General features: G+C 44.7%; 1 protein-coding gene across 3 annotated transcripts; it reads left to right on the plus strand.

Moving 5' to 3' along the window:
* Positions 1-5,660: 5,660 nt before the first annotated feature.
* Trmt61 (tRNA methyltransferase 61) lies at positions 5,661-19,034 on the plus strand. Of its 3 annotated transcripts, XR_014701579.1 has the most exons (5): positions 5,661-6,160; positions 6,904-7,173; positions 15,722-15,918; positions 17,875-18,463; positions 18,509-19,033. XR_014701579.1 is itself a non-coding variant. In XM_084583036.1 (4 exons), exons 1-4 carry the CDS (start codon positions 5,833-5,835, stop codon positions 18,154-18,156), a joined length of 1,077 nt encoding a protein of 358 aa, XP_084439162.1. In that variant the 5' UTR covers positions 5,661-5,832; the 3' UTR covers positions 18,157-19,034. The 3 variants fall into 3 exon arrangements, 2 of the variants coding, with proteins under 2 accessions (XP_084439162.1, XP_084439163.1); XM_084583036.1 differs by having other exon boundaries at positions 17,875-19,034; XM_084583037.1 differs by having other exon boundaries at positions 17,878-19,033.
* The last annotated feature ends 2,303 nt before the right edge of the window (positions 19,035-21,337 follow it).

Genomic DNA, 21,337 nt, shown 5'->3' on the forward strand with positions numbered 1-21,337 from the left:
GCAGTGTGGCCAAGGCTAGGCAGAAAAGGCAAGATAGGCCAATGTTCCCTAGCCTTGGAAAAGGAGCCAACTCACCCCTAGTGACCTTACACTTTCTCTTCAATTTATCCCTTTCACCCGTCCCCTCGCCTTCCACAAGGCAAGAGTACCATGGCCTGTCCTCTTTCCTGTCTGGCCTTGGCCACAGTGAGAGAGAAAAAAAAAAGGGGGGGGGGGGGGGGGGTATCCCTTAGTATATACATAAAATATACTGACAATGAAACATGAACTGATCGGGCAGCGCCTAGCTTGTCTGTGCGACCCTCCATAGCAGTTGCAGATCCTGTATGGCCCGAGAACTTGTGTTCCGTCCAAAAAGCAAGGAAAGGCACAAGCTTTCTAAACTGGTTTATTTTATTTCATACATACTGCTAGTCTCCTTTTGGAGGCTGTTGCAGGTTTGGGGCATAATATAGAAACAGCAAATGACAGGAATACTGGCAACCCACACTTGTCTAATTTTTATATAATTCTATATGGCAGTGTGGAACAAGAAATGGAAAAGAAGGATATGGTACAATACAATCACACTGAAGACACATGTTTCACTATATTTGTACAGAGGTCAGGCTACACATATATAGGGTACTCAAGGAACAATTGCCAGCTGTGAACTGAACCCATCTAGTGATGAGCAATTAACCACTTCATCGGCTAAACCATTCCATTCGCGGACCGCCAGGGGAAAGAAGGAGAACATGAACATATCACAGTGTGCTCGATACTCGACTAAATGCTTGGAATGACGCATTCTTTCGTTTCTCTGTGGTGACAGTTTAATAAATTTGGAAGCTGTATGCAATCAAGAACATCCACACCGTGCGTGCTGCATAGCAAACAGCCTTCGGATACTTGCCGTTGAATCAAACTATAATTGGAGTCTCTATAAAAGTCCTGACCATGAACTACAGTACTTTATGTTGCTTTTCACCTCATCTTGGTTTGCAACTTCAGGTTTAGGTTCATTGCACAGGCAAGTTCTGAGTGTAACTATAGGCAGGGGTGTTGAAAGAGGAGGAAAGGCAGGGAGGTTAACCGAAGAAGAAACCGATTTGCTACTCTGCACTGGGGGAAGGGGGTAAGTGGATATAAAAGTGATGTGTAAAAGAAAGTTACAGAAATATGAAGTCAGTACTGTCACATCACAGCCATATCACGTCGCATCGCAGCAAAATCACAGTCTACCGATCAGGCCCGTGGTTTTCATGAAGCAGAGCAGTGCCTGGGAGGTCTTTACCGCAGACGATCGCCGCAGCCAATGGCATATAATCTTGATTTCTGTCAGCGGGTGTCCATATAGACACTCTAGTGCAGGGCAGAGAAACTGTTTTTCCGCATTGTATGTGGTCCACTCGCAAAGAATGTGGCCTATAGTCTCGTCAGACCCACAGGTTGCACATGCAGGGCTATTAGCCATATCTATCACAAACGAATGAGAATTTGTGAATGTTACACCAACCCACAGGCAGCACAGCAAAGTTGCTTCACGTCGGGGTAGGCCGTGTAGAATCCGGAGCTTCAGGTCAGGAGCAGGGGTGCCGAGAGGACTGTTCTGCTTATGATATAATGACAGCACCACATTTAAGCTGCAGTGAATATGTTTTGTTAAGAATGTTGCAATAAGCGGGTACCGCACGGTTGCTGATTTATCTATACATAGGAGAGTGTCCCCCTTATATGATACAGGGAAAGAAATAACCACATAGCGATCAAAAGGATGGAGGAAGGAGAGACTGATGACAGCATGCTTTCTTGCCACTGAAAAACTGTGGAATAATAGAAATCAGGCTAGTGCCAAGAGACGGTTGGTTGGTAACTGGTTTATGGGGTTTAATGCCCCAAGCATCTCGAGTCGTATGACATCAAGAGAAGTGGTTATGGAAAAACCAAGCACATATAACAGTAGGACAAAAAAAAAAGACATAACAGAACTTGCCCAGACATAACAGGTGCCTTACGACATATTTACAAATTTGCTTCCATGTGAATGCAGGAACTTGTTATAGCCTTTTCAAGATCATGGAATCAAGCATGTTGCATGCAAGGGCAAAAGTGGCTGTAAGCGTGGGAAGGTAACACAAGCCGCTGACAAGGTCTCCTTGAAACAGTTCACAAGAATAGGGAATGTAAGGCACAATGAGCAGGTACAGGTCTGGACAGTATCAAGGAAGTGCAGTGGCTGCGCACGATTACGTCGCATGAATGTGAAATGTGTAGCCTCTCAAATGACGTCAATGTATCCATATGCATTTGCATTTTAGCGTGCTGTTGCTGTTTGTTTTCTTTTCTTTTTTTTTAGCGAAGTGGGGGCTTGACTATGGCAGGCCTGAACTGTTTGAGATCAAGTTAAATATTTATCTAAAGCATTCCCGAGGCCTAAAACTCCATTTGTGTTGTATCTGTGGAAATACGATTTCCCATCACCATTCTGTTGTTCTGTATACTGATGTCCATTTAAAGCAAGAATAACATCAGGAGAATGTGGCTGCTAATATTTAATTTCGCAACAGATGCTTAAGCTAGGGCAGCGCAAAATGCTGAAGCCAGTCTAGTGCTCAATAATACTGGGTGAGGTTAGAGCATTGAAGGATACTGGTTTATATCTACGGCACTCACACGCCATGCACGACTATCCTACGAGGGTGTGAAGGAGTAAGCAGTCGGAGGTTGTAAGCCCAAGCCATGGATGACAACAAGGACAAGTGAGCGGATGTCTATACCATGAGGTAATGCTAATTTAAGCATCTAGATCGTCATCATCATCCTCAGCCTGACTACACCCACTGTAGGGCGAAAACCTCTCCCATATTCCTCCAATTAACCAGGTCCTGTGCGAGCTGCATCCACTTGACCCCTGTAAACTTCTTAATCTCATCCACCCACCTAATTTTCTGCCGCCCCCTGCTACGCTTTCCTCCCCTTGGAATCCAGTTTGTTGCCCTAAGTGACCATCACTTATCCTTTCCTCGCGCTACATGTCCTGCCCATGACCATTTCTTCTTCTTGATTTCCGTTAGAATGTCAGTGACTTGAGTTATTTCTCTGACCCACTCTGCACGCTTCCTATCTCTCAACGTTATCCCTACCATTTTTCTTTCCATAGCCCTCTGCGTTGTCAACTTTAGTAGAACCCTCTTTGTTAGCTTCCACGTTTCAGTCCCATAGGTAAGTACAGGTAAGATGTAACTGTTGTATGCTTTCCTCTTGAGCGATACCGATAAACTGCTAGTCATAATCTGGGAGTACTTGCCAAATGTGCTCCATCCCAGTCTTATTCTCCTTGTTATTTCCCTTCCATGGTCCGGATCTGCTGTTACTACCTGTCCTAGATAGATATATTCGCCTACTACTTCCAGTGCTTCGCTACCTAATTTAAACTGTTTTTCCTTCCCTAGGCTACTAAACATTACCTTAGTCTTCTGCATATTGATTTTCAAGCCTACTTTTTTACTTTTTCTGTCCAGGTCATCATTCTTTGCAATTCATCCCCTGAGTTACTTAGCAAGGCAATGTCATCAGCAAATCGCAGATTACTGAGGTATTCTCCATCTACTCTTATCCCTAACTGCTCCCATTCTAAATGTCTTCTTTCTTAGATTCTAGCATCTAGATGTCACTGGATAAATTGTTCATGGTGTTTTGTGCACCTATTTCTGCTTACAGCTTTTTCTTTGCCTGTAATGTAAATTATTTGTGTTTATGTGATGAATCCCCCCCTATGTAATGCCCGCAAAGGCCCTTAGGGTATTTGAAATAAATAAATAAATAAATAAAAATATATGGGTGTGTAATGCTAACAGTAAGCGCTGGAGTAGCTCGGTGCAGTAAGCAGCCAACAAGTGTGGCAGTTACGAGACGTAGTGTTGGGTTGAGTGCTGGGGTATTATAGCGTATAAGTGTGTATTGCAACCCAGATTCAATTTCAGTTTGGTGGAATGACTATATTCATTGGGTATAGGGTGTGGCATGTCCAGACGATACCAACGACAATGGCAACAATGTGGCCTCACAGATTGACACTCATATGTTTTAATTGTTGCTATAAATGTTTTTCAGTCACTTAACAAATTGCTATCCATAGCAGAAACGATACTCATGCACTGAAAAATAAAATGAAAATACTGAATATAATGCACATATATATACCTTGGTACATGTACTGTACATGTAGGGAGCCAAGGATGCAAAAGTTGTCCAAAATAAACGAGCGGCTGCGTCTCCAAGACTGCTGAAAGTAAAAACAAAAAATGGCATAGACACATGTAAACACTGAAATGAAGTGAGTGCTCTACCAAGCAGCATTGCATATGAGATATCAGCCCAAGTTTATAGTCTACTAACACGTATACAGTAACAAGGCTGCTGCAAGTGACCTGAAGGAAGTTAAGCAAGCTACCTTCCTGGCCGCATTTTGGCAGCTCGCTGCATTCGTTACTCTGGGCCTCAAGCGAACTACTGTATATTGTGTCATAGTGTATATATATTGTGATATATTTTTATATTTTATATACAATATATTTTTTATTTTTACCTACCCTGTCCTTTCTCCCTATCGTTCACCTCTTTGATTTCATCTACCCCTTCCTCGCTATCCCTTTAATTCCACCGCCCTTGTTCAGGTGCTCCAGATATCAGATACCGGGGCTGGCAAACATCTTTTCTTTCCTTTTGTATATGTAATAAAATAACCACTAAAACAATTCAAATGCTGCTAATGCTAATCATCTTAAATTAGAATCAGATAAGCAGCAAGCTGACACAGTATAGTGCCTACGTTGTCGTGTTGCGCTGTCGCAAGCTCCTGATAGAAAAAGAAAATGTATTTGCGCAAAGCTTTGTTGGAAACAATTTCATTCCTTCCAAAGTCATTTTTGCTATACTGCTTATATATCGATACATGTTCTGATAAAACACAAGAGTTTTGCACCGTCTTCAGATTGCTTTCCGAAGCTAGAAGGTGGCATCCATGCCACAGAGATATAAGTAATTGACAAATTGCACGCTAATTTCGATCTGTCGTATCTGCAAGCTCAAAAACAATTAAGTACCAGGTTGCTGTTTACCTTAATTCACTACTGAATGACACCTCTCGCATTGATTTCGCGGACAAAAATGGACACGACACCCACCTACCGCTGCACTCAGCGCACTATGTCAAAAAACAACAGCAATGACAATGGCTTACGTGAGAAGCGACGGCCGATGTCAGATCGTTGACGCAGACATCGCAAATTTGCTCGGTACCCATGAATCGAACGTCCGACTTTTGCTGTTGAATGGTTTAATGTTAAGGGTGCGTTGCACTACCTCCGCTGCAGCAAAACCACGCCAATAAACTGGGAGACTTTACAAACACTGCCCGAATGCGCCGACGACGGCGTCGTCCAGAGCTCGTCAATCCAAAAGCTCTGGACGCCGTCGGCGACAACGAGGAAAGAGCCGAAAAGCCCGCCAGCCCGCCACGAATCTGGGGACAAATTCAGACTCAACTAGGCACATAATAGTCAGCATTTAGGTACTTTGTAAAAACATGGCGTTCAATGCGTTTGGGGAAATCTAGGGACAAAGTTTTAGCCGAAAAAACCCTATTCATGGCGGGTTTTAGTCTCGCCCCTGGTAAGGACTCATCACTTCCGGTGTTTTGACGCGCACGTTGCCGGCGGCTTCGCGCGCGTGTTGCCGATCTCGTGGGGGTGGTTTAGGCAGTTTAGGTGTGAAACTTGCGCTAAGTGGGTTTTGGAGCCAAGCACGCGAGTAGCGGCAGTAGCGGGCATTTAAGAAGTGCTCTTCACAATGACGAACTTTCTTTCGCACGATAATGTTGCGAAGGTGGGCGATACCTGCATTGTGTACTGCACTTTCGCACACATCTACTCGATCAAGCTCGCCCGGGGCGATGTCTTCCAGACGAAGTACGGTGCGCTTAAGCACGATGACGTGATGGGGTGCGCGTACGGCACCAAGGTTCAGTGTTCGCGCGGGTACGTGTATGTGCTTCGCGCCACGCCGGAGTTGTGGACACTTACGCTGCCCCACAGAACGCAGATCCTGTACACGCGGGACATCAGTCTGGTGACTCTTCAGCTCGACCTGAAGCCTGGGTCTGTCGTTTGCGAAGTAGGTAAGTCTACTGAACCCGTTCCTGGCTGCGAACTTAATTGCTGGAATCACGGGCATAGGGAAAGTGGTCGAAGCTTGTGCTAATCCTGCTCAGTGCAGTTATGTCATTACACGACAGAATCGCTCGTACGGAATTTACCACGATGCTTACACGCTAAGCGGGCTCACGATGACCGGGCTAATGTGTCGTGAGTGATCTTTGCTACTCAGTATATTTTGCTGTCTGTCAGCTGCATTGCAGTGTATATCTCAGTAATACTGCAATTCTGTCTCTCTCTCTTTTTTTTTTTTACTATCGTGTCGTTACTTGCTCATGTGCCCATTATAGATTAGTCTATTTGTGGATACGTCCAAGACCTACGAACGGCTTACCGCATTTCGATGTTGAAAGGCATGCCATATATTCTTGTTTCGTTTAAGGAAAATTGAATGAAATTAAACTCCAATATGTGTGCCGGCCTGAACAATGCAGCATGAATTGCATCGTGCATATGCCTGCTCTCTCTAAGTGCATCGCCATCTCTCTGGAATTTTTAATAAGACAGTGCAACGAGAAAATAAACTAGTTGATTGATGTAAATTTCCTTGATTGCTTCTATCCTCTCTGGAGACAAATGAGAAAATCCTCGAGGGAATTCGTGCTCCCATTTATCCAGAGTCGCACTGGTGATGTCTGAGATGCATGATCGATAACACAGATGTATGACTGGTGCTCATCAGTTATTTTACACCCTTTTCCTGAAGGTACTGGAAGTGGTTCGATGACACATGCCCTTGCCCGAACTGTGGCACCAAATGGCCATGTGTACACATTTGACTTCCATGAGCACCGAGCCCAAGTTGCTAAAAAAGAGTTCCAAGAACACGGTCTTGAATCTGTTGTGACTGCATCACACCGGGATGTCTGCCAGGATGGTTTTGGCATTGAAGGACTCGCCGATGCTGTTTTTCTGGATTTGCCGCATCCTTGGGAAGCGGTAGAAGCTGCAGCTACAGCACTGAAGCCAGTCTCTGGTGAGTGGAACAGTTCAGAGAGTTCTTTTCTCTGCTTGCTCTACCAGGGAGTTTTCTTACTGCCATTGTGCCACAAGGTTCAATTAAAGGTGCGCAACTTCAATGTATATGCTCATTTTAGTCAACACTTCAATAGAAATCTGTCTAGTCCGACATTATGCAATGAAATGAAAAAACAGTCACTGGCTGAAATTAAAACGTTTGAAAACTACTATGAATTTTAAGCGCTGAAATAGCATTACGATCAGCTGTGTTACTTCCACATTATAATGAACGAAACACTACCAGAAGCAGGGGCAAGCATTAATTATGTGACTCGCACCAGCGCTCGTACATGTGATATATTTGATGCTTGTCTCTATTCATAGTGCTGTTTCCTTTATTTACAGTATCAACTAGCTTGACACTTCCCTTTTGTGAGTGACACTTGTGTGAATGACACTTGTGCGATACTTCCCTTCTGAGTGGCCCAGTAGAAGTGTTTTTCAAACTTTCTTCATTGGAAAGGGGGGTTTTTACAATTCTCCGGTAGAAATTTCTTCTTTGATACGCCTTTGCACTCACTTATTTGAAGCCTCTCCTTAAGAATGCACTATCTTGTTAGATCGCCCAACAATCAGCAGACGTAGTGGCCAAATAATAGGGCATTAGCCTAGTGCAATCCATGTCCCGTTACAATAGGGCTTAGTTCTGCTTCTACAGACTTTTGTAGGAATGGATAATGGTAACTTATTGTAGATCACGCTCTGCTGGTAATGCTGTGGCTATTTGGAGTGTATTATATGTTTTACACAGTCATCGTGACTGCACGACAATCAGCAAGTTATTGCAGGCTACTGTATTCTCCGCTGATGGTGCCTATTTGATCTCCTTAGTATTTGTAGTTAAGAGCATCCTGTTCATGAAATGGCGTTGGATTATCGTGCACTCATTGTTTGAATGCTGTGAGTGCTCATAAGGTCTCAAATATGGTAGGTATGTACATCATTAGGAGGGGTGAGGAGCTGTGAAATGGTAACTCTTTGTGCACAGTTAATGTCTGCATTTTTGAGCTTTCTCTTGAATCCCTTTGTCTTCTTATGGTATCAGGTGTGCACAATTCCTTGCAGTAGCGAAAAAAATTGTTTTTTTGTGTACTTCTCCATCTCCTGCAAACACATCGGGAATTAAACATGGTTATTCCTTCTTAGTTGTTTCTTTTAATATTTGGCTTGTGCAACCACAAAATTGTGCAGACAGTTTATTTCCAGATGGTGTTGACTGAAAGGAGGTGAATTCTACAGCTCGCTAATGTCTCGCTGATTCATAGCTGCTCGGCTATGTTGCTCGAGGACAAATTTTTACCGAATGAGTGAGAAAAATGTTATTGAAGAAAAGAGTAGAATGGTGATCAGTAGGTGATGTTCAAAAGCACGCATGTTTGAGACAGCATAGGCATATTCAATGGCCTTGATTTGAGCATCTTGGTCATTACTAGCCTTTTACTGAAAGCCATGCATCTGGTGAGGGAGCAGTCAAGATATCTGGGGGTGAAGAATATGCTTTACAGTCCAAAATTGCGTGGCCCAAAGTAGCTGTGTCGCCGCAGAAGTGGCAGTTTCAGCTACAGATTTGAGGAAATATGTCAGTATACTCATTTGGGTTGGAGAAGGAGGTGGTATTAGAATGCATATTACAACCATGCGAAAGGACAGTGGACAAGGAAGAAAGCAACAAGATGGAGCATGGAAGAGTTGATCTTCAAGTCTGTTCTGCCTGCCGAATTTTATAAAAAGGTTAATTTCTTCTTAAATGAGAGAAAGAAACAAGAAAGAAGGCCGTTAGAGTTAACTGGTTCAGAAAGAAACCTGACAAAATTGTCCCCTGATAACCATGCACTTGTTTCAAATACGAGTGTCCGCGCTATCAGCATAATGGCAAATTAATTCACTTCAACCTTATATAGTGTAGAACTCATGGAAAGGAAGACACTTCTTTCAAATCAGTAAGGTTTTCTCAGTGGTTCGTGTGTCCTGTGCCTTCCTTTCTGTGGAGATGCCAAAAACACTTGCATTACCACACGGTGAAAATATTGCAAGACATATATAATGTTGTACTGACTCAAGCAGAAGCCAATCCCAAGGTAGGCTCACTATTGACAATTTAGATGCCATCATCTGCCAAGACATTTTTGCACAGAAGCATCATTTAGGGGGATACATCAAAATTGCCATCACTGCACAAAAAGCACCCTGAGTGCTGAGTTACAGGCAGCATCATCATTATCAGCCTTATTATACCCACTGCAAGGGGAAGGCTTCTCCCATGTTCCTCCAATTAACCAGGTCCTGGGCTAGCTGCATTCTCCACTTGGCCCCTGTGAACTTATTAACCTCGTCCGCCCACCTATCTTCCTGCCGCCCCCTGCTACGCTTTCCTTCCCTTGGAATCCAGTTTGTTACCCTAAGCAATCATCGGTTATCCTCTCTTCGCATTACATGTCCTTCCCATGTCCATTTCTTCTTGATTTCCACTAGAATGCCTGTGACTTGAGTTATTTCCCTGACCCACTCTGCATTTTTCCTATCTCTTAATGTTACCACCACCATTTTTCGTTCCATAGCCCTGTGCGTTGTCCTCAATTTAAGTAGAACCCTCTTCGTTAGCAACATTAATACCCAGGCAAGTAGAAGGTTAGACAGCCATCGAAGTTGCTCAGTTGGTAAGAGCACCACACGCAATTTTCAGAAGTTGTGGGTTTGGTTCGCACTATAGGCGCATTGTTTTTCCTTATACTTTCATTATATTACTAATTCAGGTCAACAGCAAGAAAATATATATTAAAAAAATTGCCTACACGTTCCTTGGCCTCGCAAACTGTTGGCTTCTTCCCTTTAAGTGGAAATAGTTATAATGCATAGCATCTCATGTAAATGCCATTTGCTCTAATAGCAAGGGTGGGAATGCTCATACACAAAAATGGGTAGAGGCCATAAAGAATGATCCGTACCGGGGACCCCTGCTTTTGATCAGTGTTACCATGACATTCGGTCTAATAGCTTGACGGCTAATTGACTCATTGACTCATTGGGACACCTGTGCAGTGGCTGAAATCATGCTAGGCTAAACAATACAAAGGAGATTTGGAGGATGAGAGGCTGTCTTCCCCGCTTTTCTTGTAACCATTTGCGCTGGTTGTACTGGATTGTTGCCTCAGCCTTGAATTTCATTGATCTCAGCAAAAAATCTCATCCCTGCTACTGTCTGAGCAAAAAAATAAGAACGAACAGAATTCGTCCATTCTGTCAAGAAAACATGTGCAATGATTATGAATGTCATTGCTTCTGTGTTCACAGGGCTGCCAACAGGAGCCAGCCCTCTTTTTTCTGGGCCTCACTTTCTGCCATTTCTTTCATACCGAACTGGTGGGTCTGATGTCGTTTGAAATTGCTCGGTCATCCTGAGTGCTAAAAAAATATTCGTGATTCATAGTATCCGTGTCAAGAAAGAGGGCATACGAATAAGCTACATTCTTAGCCAGAATGTAATGACTGTTCACAAGTTTCTGGAAGATAAAGATGGAAAATATTAGCTTCTTAACAAATTTCAGTTCATGGCTTCATAAAATTTGGGGACATTTAAGTGCCCTAAAGAGCTGTGATAGCACTGCGGTATAGACATTATTTATTGTTGCAAACTAATGATCTTAATTATCTGCTGCTGATTAATAGTTTCTTCAGAGGCACTTTGTAATGCTGTATGCTGAGGTTGCAACTCTGCGGATGATATCACATCCCTGCCATGTTGCCTGCTACCCACCACTTGCCAACTGAGCTACAAAATTCTCTGATTGGTTTAAGATGCTGAGGGAGTTACAAGGTTATGTTACCTGGCCGAATGCTGTTTGTTCGGCGTGATACAATATACCGAAACTTTGAGACTCTCTCGCATAATCGAGGAATTTAGTGATGCGCGTCAGCTCTGGCTTTTCTTGAGATGTGGACTGCCATCTGTCAGAGTACTTGTCAACTCTGCTGTGAAATCATGATGAGAGGAGGTGACCTGTCTTAACCAATAAGGGGATTTTATGACTCATGATGGTGCATCTTTTTATCGGAATGTGGACTGTAACACTATTCCATAGCCTCCTCTGGTATCGTTCTACCTTGTTAGAATATCCAATGGGCGGAGTTCTACACAGTAATAGCAAATCTCTTCTAATTAAGGGCCACCGCTGCACTGTGCTCTCTACATCTAGGGGAAATGTGCGACCCAGCATGATGCTGGCAGTGTCCTGAAGTGGTGCCGTACCATCAGGCACCCTACAGCTGGTTGGTACCTGGCACCATCTGGTTCCCTCAGGGTGGTCTACAAATATTCACTGGTGGAGTGCAGTATGTTGCATTGGTGGTAGTATGCTCTAGGCTAAGCATGGTAAAGGATAGTATTGTCACGTGGTGGTGACAAGGTCGATGACACAAATGAAGAGTCGGTGATTGCACTGAAGAAACTCTTTATTGGGCTGACTTGCGCCCGCAAAGGAACTAAGCAACTCGGCGGCGCCGATAGCAAGAAACGTGCTCGTCGATCGTTGAACAAAGAATACAGAACTGATACGTGATCCAGAATCGGAGTGATAAGGCCGCATGCCGGTGGCTGTTAAAAAACAACAAATACAGTTTTGAAGGTTTCGCGGCATTACTCCCCCCTTAAAGAAACATCGCCTCAATGTTCCAAAACAAAGCAACTTAAACATAAACACTACAAAATTTAAACACCACAGATTCCTTAACGCGCGTAATATCGCTTCAGTCGTACAACATGTACAATTTCTGGGCGTGCGCATCGCCGTTGTGATGCTGACATTCTGTCGGGAATGACTTCATAGTCCAGTGGTCCGACGCGGCGAATGATTTTGTATGGCCCAAAGTATCGACGCAATATTTTAGTCCGCGACGGCAAATTGGTGTCTAAACCCACACTTGGTCTGCGGGGTTGTACTCTGCACGTCGTCGTCGTAAGTTGTATCGTCGGCTGTCGGTGTGCTGTTGGTCTTTAATATGTATCCGTGTGAGTCGTCGGGCTTCCTCTGCACACTGCAGGTAGGCAGCAACGTCAAGGTTATCCTCGTTGGTTACGTACGGCAGCATTGCGTCGAGCGTCGGGGTCTCCTTGCCGTACACAAGCTTGAACGGGGTCGCTCTGGTCATTGGTGGACGGGGTTGTGGGGCGTCGACAGCGAATCCACGGAGGCCGATCCGCCTGTACGGGCAGGGACGGAGGATGTGTCCTGCCTCACGACAATGGAAGCAGAGTGGTCAGTTGTTAGATGTCCTCTAGGCATCGCATTTCCTGGGGCTTGCAGATCGTTGGTACACTTGGCGGGCGGGGGCCAAGGGGTGGCTTTCGGGGACAGGATGGTAGCAACGAGGGCTTGGGAGGTCGCGTCGGGGTGCAGGACGACGTAATGCAGCAGCATAGTTCATTGCTGCTGATTCATGCACTGGAGCCATCGGAGTTGTTGCTTGAGGAACACCTAGTGCCTGCTGGACTTCTTGACGTACGACGTCCGCGAGCGTCGCCACCTGGGGTTGTTGTGATGATGGCAGCAATCGGTGGAGCTCCTCTCGCACAATCTCCTGGATGAGGTCCCGAGAATTTTCTCCGCTTGCAGATGCGTTAGGGTAGTGGCTTGAGTACTCTGGTTGAAATGGTTGCTCGTAGTGGCCATCCGGGTGTCCAATGTCTTCTCGATGGTAGACGCTTCCGTTTCGAATTTCGCCATGGTTTTTGGTGGATTTCGAACAAGACCTGCAAAAAGCGATTCTTTAACACCTCGCATTAAAAATTTGACTCTCACCTTCGGTTATGTTAGGGTTGGCGCGGCGAAAGAGGCACTTCATCTCCTCAATGTACGCCAGGACTGGCTCGTTAGGGAGTTGAAGTTTTGACTGAAGGAGAGCCTGGCTCTTTCCTTTCGGACAACGCTTGAAAAGGCAGTCAAAAATGCTTCCTTGAAAATCTCCCAATCCTTCATAGCTGCCTCATGATTTTCGAACCAAACTCGGGCATGTCCTTGAAGAACAAAGTAGACTTGCCTGAGTTTCGCGGCATCGTTCCAGCTGTTGAATTCTGCCACATGGTCGAAAAGGTCCATCCAGTCTTCCCCATCTTCACTGGGCAGTCCTCGGAAGATGGGGGGCTCCTGGGGCTGCAAGAAGACGACTGCTGCTGCTGGCTGGGTCATTTCCGAAGTTGATGCCTTCTGGAGTCGAACGGGGTCAGGCAGCAGACCATGTTCCGGTTGTAGGCCTTGGAGTCGGCAGCTGGCTCGGTGACCCGTAGGCTGGTCCTCCAGGGTGACAGGAACAAGGCTGAGGTCTTCACTTGAAGAAACAAGGGCAGCACTTCCACCAGATGTCACGTGGTGGTGACAAGGTCGATGACACAAATGACGAGTCTGTGATTGCACTGAAGAAACTTTATTGGGCTGACTTGCACACGCAAAAGAACTAAGCAACTTGGCGGCGGCAATAGCAAGAAACGTGCTCGTCGATCGTCGAACAAAGAATACAGAACTGATACACGATCCAGAATCAGAGTGAAAAGGCCGCATGCCAGTGGTTGTTAAAAAACAACAAATACAGTTTTGAATGCGGCAGTATCTTATCTGGCATGAACTTGCTCTAGATCATTCAGAATTTTATATGGTAGCTAGCACACCTGTCTCGTGCTGGTAGTCAATTGGAACAGGGTAACCTCTCATGTAGGAGTTTTACTTTGTGTGTACAGGTTTCAACATAGGCAGACCACCTTCCCACTTGCGTGTGTTGCCCAGAGATATGAAACAAGAGCTTAGGCTTTGAGTGCATTACCCACTCGAATAATTGAGCACACTTCGAGAGCGCAAGTCATCGTCTCAGAAGCCCTCCTGCTGCGTCCCTTGTCAACACCTCGTTCCTATCTGTGCTTTGTCGGTAAGCTGCTGCTGTTACTCCTGGTGTTTGTGAGGGTACCAACCTATCATATAGTGTGTGATGGCTCTTCCTTAGCTCTGCATATATTGCCTGTCCCGGAAGAAATTAGCTTCGAACACACTAGCCACATGTATCTGTGTGAGACATTAGCACATTTGTTGTTAACATAAGGGGGACAGCGCTTTCAGAAGACGAACCCAGATGCCCCAAGAAAAGAAACTGAGAAACGAAATGATGACATGGGGCTGACGTGGCCACTAGGATGGAGCAGTCAGTGTACAGTGTGCTTGATCTGCACACAAGCAGTATTCATATTGACTGCTAAACTGCAGAGAAACTAGATGTAGATGTGCAGCTCTGAGGAGCATGAACGTACATAAACAGACTGAGCCTGCAGCCACCAAGATATATGAGTACAATGAACCATGAGAGACGAGGAAGACTGTATGTGACGATGCCTACCCTATTTGGCTGCTCCTGGGGCAAGGTTTCAAGTTTTGACGTTGGCATTAAGAGGATGCAACGAAGCTGCCCTCCTTGGCTATGCATCCTAATGTGCTCTGGACGTTCAAGATGCTTTGGCTGCGCTCTGAAGAACTGGTCATAAAAGGACAAGTACGAGAAGAGTACACCATATTGACTGTACTAGCAGCTGTGCTTAGGGGAAAACCGCAACCTGTCATCAAGGCCAACAGGGCATGCATGGCATAACCAGTGCCACATTTTGGAATAAATATCGGGAACGTAAACATCGTATCTAACACCTGCGCTGGCTATCTAAGCAAGTGCACTGATCTAGTACTGTGAGTCACCTCTAGTGACATCCTTCATTGGCATCAGTCATAAGACGAGATCAATTGTACTGTTCCTGTTCTTCATACGGTTCCCGTGGACCGAAAAAAAAAAAAAAAATTAATTTGCACTTTTTTGTGATTCCTAAGACCAGTTTGCTTTACTACACTACACATCAGCATAATGGGCATTCCTTGAATCTAAGAAAAATTAATTTTTGTTTTTTTGGGACATATATGAGATGATTGTGGGATTTCTGTGATGATATTATGCTCAGTGATGCCATTTTGCTAAAATGTAACGCAGGAGAGCCAACGTGACGGGCTGTTTACAACATATTTTCTACATTCCATGTCTGGAAGAAGGATGCTGATTCAGAAATTTTATTTGAGCTCACCTTCAATGTCAGAAGTCTTCAACTTCTCATGATACTCTGGTGACCTAAAGGCAAAAAGTAAAAAACAAAGCTGATCAGTTTATTTTATTCTGCTCTGTGCTGTGTCCATTACATAAGTAATATTCACCTTTGCTGTATAATCAACCTGCACAAAGGGCATCATAGACAGAAATGCTTGGAGCCTCGTATGGGGGACCTTGCTTTTAATGAATGAAATAAATTAAGGCTTCTTCATATTATTCAATATGAACAAGATTCCCGAAGTGGGGCTGAAACGTCTTTTAAATAATTGGTTGGCGCTTATTGCACTTCCTGCTAGCCATAATCTGAATGCAGTAATTTTAAACGCAGTGCATTGTGATGTTTCTCTTTTTGTTATTTTTTGTTCATCTTTCAATGGCAGGTGGCCGTATTTGCTCATTCTCCCCGTGCGTGGAGCAAGTGCAGCGTACCTGCCTAGCCCTGCGGGCCCGTGGCTTTGTGGACGTGGTCACGTGGGAGTGCCTTGAACGGCCCTATGAGGTCAAGCAGATTACTATGGGGGACATCAGGGACACGGTCAAACCACCCACAGCTGGACTTTCCGGGGCCAAAGAAGAGGTACACCTATGTTTTGAGGGGAAAAAAACTTCAGCCAGCATTCGATGTCATGCACTGTAATATACAGTAAATGAGGATTTATAATTTTAACTTGGTAGTGAAAATTATGTAACAAGGACTGAAGTAGCCTTTTGTGCAGAGCTGTTGTTATTACTATAGTACCCCATATGACCACATGTTAAAGGGACAGAACACTGGCCAAAATATGTCATGAGGTTATGGTGGAAATGAAGAGATCTTGCCTCATATAATACAGATCGAGCACTACAATATCAAAGAAAAGAGGCTTTACAATTTTTATTTGCCATTGAAAATCGCATAAAAACAACCGAGGCGCTATCTAGCGGAGAAACCCTAGTACTTTCAATGTAGCCCCCCACGTGACTACATGTTAGCAAAATATCGTTGATCTTCGCAGCTGCATATTGTTCTTTTTTTATTCTAGGAGTGCTTGCCATATATTATTATATTTTGCGCTCTCTCCAGTGCGTCCTTAAATAAAAACCACCCCTGCTTTCGCACCGCGAGAGGTATGCTTTCAGTTTTTGCCACTAGATGGCACCACAGTGTTTGCAGTTTCGTGAATGAAGCAATGACAGTGCCCACTAAAACTTTCGTCGACGAGGGCGTGCGTTAATGTGTCGTAACAGCATTGAGTGTGAAACTGAAAAGGATGTTACTCTATGCAAAAAATGTCGAATTAATGCCTGGCGAGTGAAATTTATATTTGTTTTCGGTACATCTTTTTTGTCGACCACCAGTCGTCATTGCGGTCGCTGCTCATGGTTTTGAGTTTCCAGCATTGGACTACATAAAAACGGGCGCACGCATTGATAAAAAATTCCCGGTAAAAATTTTCTACAGCATCTCCAACAAAACCGTTATGGAATCGAACATTTTCGACATAAATCTTTTCACTGCGGTGAAAAAAATCGAGACCTAAATTCCGGTGTTCTGTCCCTTTAAGAAATTATCACTGATTGTTTTAAGTTCACAGCGTTCTTTTTTCTTTTAGGAGTGCATGTTATTTTTTACGTTTTCTGTAATAAACACTATCCCATCTTTTGTGCGACCTACGACGTGCTTTTAACGTTTGTCACCAGATGGTGCCACAATGTTTTGAATTGCTTCCTATTTCTTAACATCTTTGAGTGTGGAAACGGATATTAACGATACTCTACACTAAAAATGTTACTGTCTGGCGGGTGAGATTTTTTCAGTACCTTTTGTTTGGCGAAGCCCAGTCATGATCACGGTCGCCACTCATGGTTTCCAGCATCGACCTACATAAAAGCGAGCACACGCATTGATAGAAAAATGCCGGGTAAAATTTTTGCACAGCGTTTCTAACAAAACTGTCATTGAATCAACCACTCTTCACAGGAAGCCTTCCTTTGCACTGCAAAATAAGTGGATGCCTGTATTCAGTTTTCGGTGCTGTTAAGTACTGTGCTGCAAGCTGTCTTTCGTTTTTTATCCGTCAGCATTACAGTACCTATGTCACATTGTTTGGCCTTAGGGTGTGAAGCCTCGGAAGCAAAGTGAAGGGAAATCTCCCGCTCTACTTTGGGAAAGCCGGGAGGCAGAGAAAAGTGTGAGACACAGATTCTCACTTTTCTTGGGGGGGGGGGGGGGGGGTAGAAACGGATATAGAATGGTGTGATAGAGGGGTGGTGAGGGAAACCATCGCCACTCACTTGAGGGTTGGGGTTGTTGCGAGGGCTGCTGCTTGTTCCATGGTCTTTGATGGACTGAATCACACCACCGCTCGTATGGTTTGTAAGAGTCATTAGCAGCTCCCATCAGAGGGAACAAAAATGCTAATGGATGCTTTTTTGCACGAGTTGCACTGATTGTGTGTGAATTTTTCTCTTTTGGGGTGTTTAGCTTTGCGAGGCTACCTGCAAATCTTTCACCAAGAGTTTATGCATGTTCTTGTTTATTACTTTGTCGTAGCAGGCCACAGCTGAGATCAAGATGGCTGCTGAAACTGAACCGATGGGCGACAGTAAAGAGGAGCCATCCGAATCAGCGGATGCCACCGAAGTCACAGAGGATGCTGAAAATGAACCCAAGTCAACTGAGAGGAAGCATGGTCCCAAGAAGCGGCGGGGCCAGTCAGATGGTGGTGATTCAGCGTCTTCTTCGCGGGGTTTTTCCTTCCAGACAGCCATACCGTCTTTACAAATACCAGGTCACACGGGATATCTGACTTTTGCGACCCTGCTGGCATCATAGTATGCGCGCTTTCGGACAATGTGCGATGATCATCACAGTCGCTTTTGCTCAGTTTGTTGTATACATCCGAACTCTGTTGATAAATTTCATTGGCATCTTTGTACAACTTTAATATGTGCTCTGGTTCTTTTGACTTTTTATAATATTTAAGCTGAATTTCACTGCTGTGCCATCATCATCATCATCCTCAGCCTGACTATATCCACTGCAGGGCGAAGACATCTCCCATATTCCTCCAATTAACCCGGTCCTGTGCGAGCTGCATCCACTTGACCCCTGTGCCATTTTTTTCTAAATCCAGGTGAAGGTTTCAAATGTCACTTTAAGCTACATAATCAGGGCTTTAGCCCAGGAAACCTACCAGTGCTTTTATGTATGCACACTGGATCAGTTAGGTAAGATGGCTGTGGCCGCCATTGTACAGGGCTCACTTAAAACGGCCTTTGATACTGTGCCTTCCCTGTCCTGTGGACCAATTACTTTTATTATTGTTATTATTATTATGTTCTTTATCCTGAGTGAAGGCCACATCTTGATAAGTTTCGTTTTTCATGAGTCTAGTTAATTTGTAGTATCGCCAGGACACGTGTAGATGCCTCAATCCTCCTTAAAGCACATTGCTTGGCTGATTATATATGTTGCTTGCCAATTCTGCCATGGGCTGCAAATGCAAAGCCTTTTTGGGATGGCAGCAGTCTGGTATGTCACACATAATTCTTATGTGGACTGAAATATATTTTGCTTCAAGTGAGACCTCTGCTTTTTGAATAGAAAGAAGTCACAGAGAAGGCATTTTAGCTGGTAGTCTCGGGACATTTATTTTCTGTTATTTGTCCAGCAATACAGGTATGGCTGTTCAATAAATGGTATAGATGGAGTTGTAGGGTTGAGTGCAAACATCCATGGTCATTTATGGCTTATAAAAACAGTTTCTTTGCCCGTAAGGGCCCTGTGACCCCACACTGGGGGCACATGGTGAGTGATAGTTCTTGACTCGGGAAGTTGACACAAGAAATGAACTTGTAGGAGAGGGCAGCTGCTGGTTTAAGTACAGCAACAGCTATAATTGATATTAACGAAATGGGGAAGGTCAGGGATCCCCTCATACTACAGGAGCTAGGAACAGTTTCTTAGCAGCAGTGAGAAGCTTCAAAGCTGATATCGATCCTCGACGCTATAAAACCATGTGCTGGAGAGGTACCCACACTTCGTGATACCCAACTCACTTTCTTATCCATGAAGCAGCACTGTATGCAAGAATAACTTCACATCTACTGGATGAGGCCACCACCTCATTGCGACGACTGACCTGATATCCGGGAACACACACACACACACACACACACATATATATATAGGGTGTCCCAGATAACCCGGACCAAGTGTTAAAAATATATGGTTTGCCCTAGCATAGTGGAACAAATTCAGAGATGTTCAGAGCCACCTATGCTAACCTGCAGTATTTTTGTGTTCACTAAATTAATCAGTGATGACTAATTGGCTATTTCTTTAATTATTGGCTTGAGAGAAAACGTGTCAATGCAAAAGTTGTAGATCTCAAAAAACAGCTAGCTACGTTGTTTCCATCAAATTAGCGTTTACATAAAATGATATTTTTACCAGCCAAAAACGACGCCTGGCGCAATAAAAAGAAAAAAGCTTCGTGTATCCGGCGTTATATTAAAGCCTCGATACGCGTCCGAGGTAACAGAACCCGCTTTTCTTGACCGTGCTCATTACGATGAAGTTAGTTGTATGCACTTGGCGAATGATTTAGAATAACGACAGCAGCCAGTCAGTCACGTTACGCTTGCTCCAAACGAACTCATACCCCAACCCTTGGCGCATGAAGCACATCGACCCAGACTACGACGGACAACATGTCTGTGAACAGTGCAGTGACCATGTAGGCTTAAACCATATGCTGTGTGGTTGTGCATCGAGCGACGCCTACGCTAAGAACAAGGAACATTGGTAGAAAGTGTTAAAAAGTGCTTCACTACATGATCAGCTTCGGGCTGTTTAGGAGGCCCGCGCGGCGGCGGAGAGCTTCGGGCTCTCTGTGCCGACGTTAGAGCTGCCCTCTACACCTGGCGCCTAGCCGAGTGTCCTTCAGGATGACCCTTACTGTGGGAAATAAAGTTTTACCAAACCAAACCAAGGCGTAGTGTGATGGAAACAACCTAGCTATTCGTTTTTGAGATCAACTTTTGCATTGCCACTTTTTCTCTCAAGCCAATATTTACAAACAGCTAATTAGTCTTTACTAATTAGTCAACTGTATTAAACGAAAAAATACTGGACTGGAGGGTAGCACGGGCGACTTTCAACATCTCAATTTGTTTCACTGTGTGCCAGGGCAAACCGTATTTTTTAAAACCTTGGACCAAGTTAGCTGGGACACCTGATTATATATATATATGCAGCCACCTGGCTTGCTGACCACAGTTTGAAATGAGCTGCCTCTATTTTGATATTTGGCATATTTGGTGGTGGTTTGCTGGGTAACGGTTGGTTGGCTTGTGGGGTTTAACGTCCCAAAGCGACTCGGGCTATGAGAGACGCCGTAGTGGAGGACTCCGGAAATTTCGACCACCTGGGGTCTTTTAACCCCAGGTGGTCGAAATTTCCGACTCAGTATTATGTCCTGCACTCCTCTCGGCCTGCTGGCCGAGCACGGACCTTTGAAGTCGATCTCAGGGCCTGCCCTCCGAGCAGCCATACAAGGTGCGGCCCCGCAGCAACCCGAGTCGACCGCTGCAGGTGCCCCTCAAAACCCTCTGCATTACACCCTACTCCGCGAGTGCCGCAGTCATTCTGTGGTAAACCGAAGGAAAACGTCGAAAACTGGCTCTCCCAATTAGCGAGTCTCCGCTCTCAATCAATGGGATGATACTATAATGATACAGCGAAGCTAAAATACGAGCCTGGAAGACGGCGCTCGTGTACGAGAACCGTGAGGCCCTTTTGTCTTCCTGATGCGAGTTTTACCGTCGCATTCTCGAGGACTACATTTTGTCCAGACCGCCGAGAACGCGCTTAGCGGGCGCTCCAGTCTCGTTTGCAGATGCCCAGTGAATCTGTCCCAATGTAGACTGAAGATATGACGCGACTGTTTCGCCGTGTTGATCCTGCCGTGTCGGAGGAAAAGAAACTACTGCACTTACTGCGCGGAATAAAA

This window comes from Amblyomma maculatum, chromosome 10 (genome assembly GCF_055883805.1).
Source record: "Amblyomma maculatum isolate TAMU_Amacu chromosome 10, ASM5588380v1, whole genome shotgun sequence".
Classification (NCBI taxonomy): Eukaryota; Metazoa; Arthropoda; class Arachnida; order Ixodida; family Ixodidae; genus Amblyomma; species Amblyomma maculatum.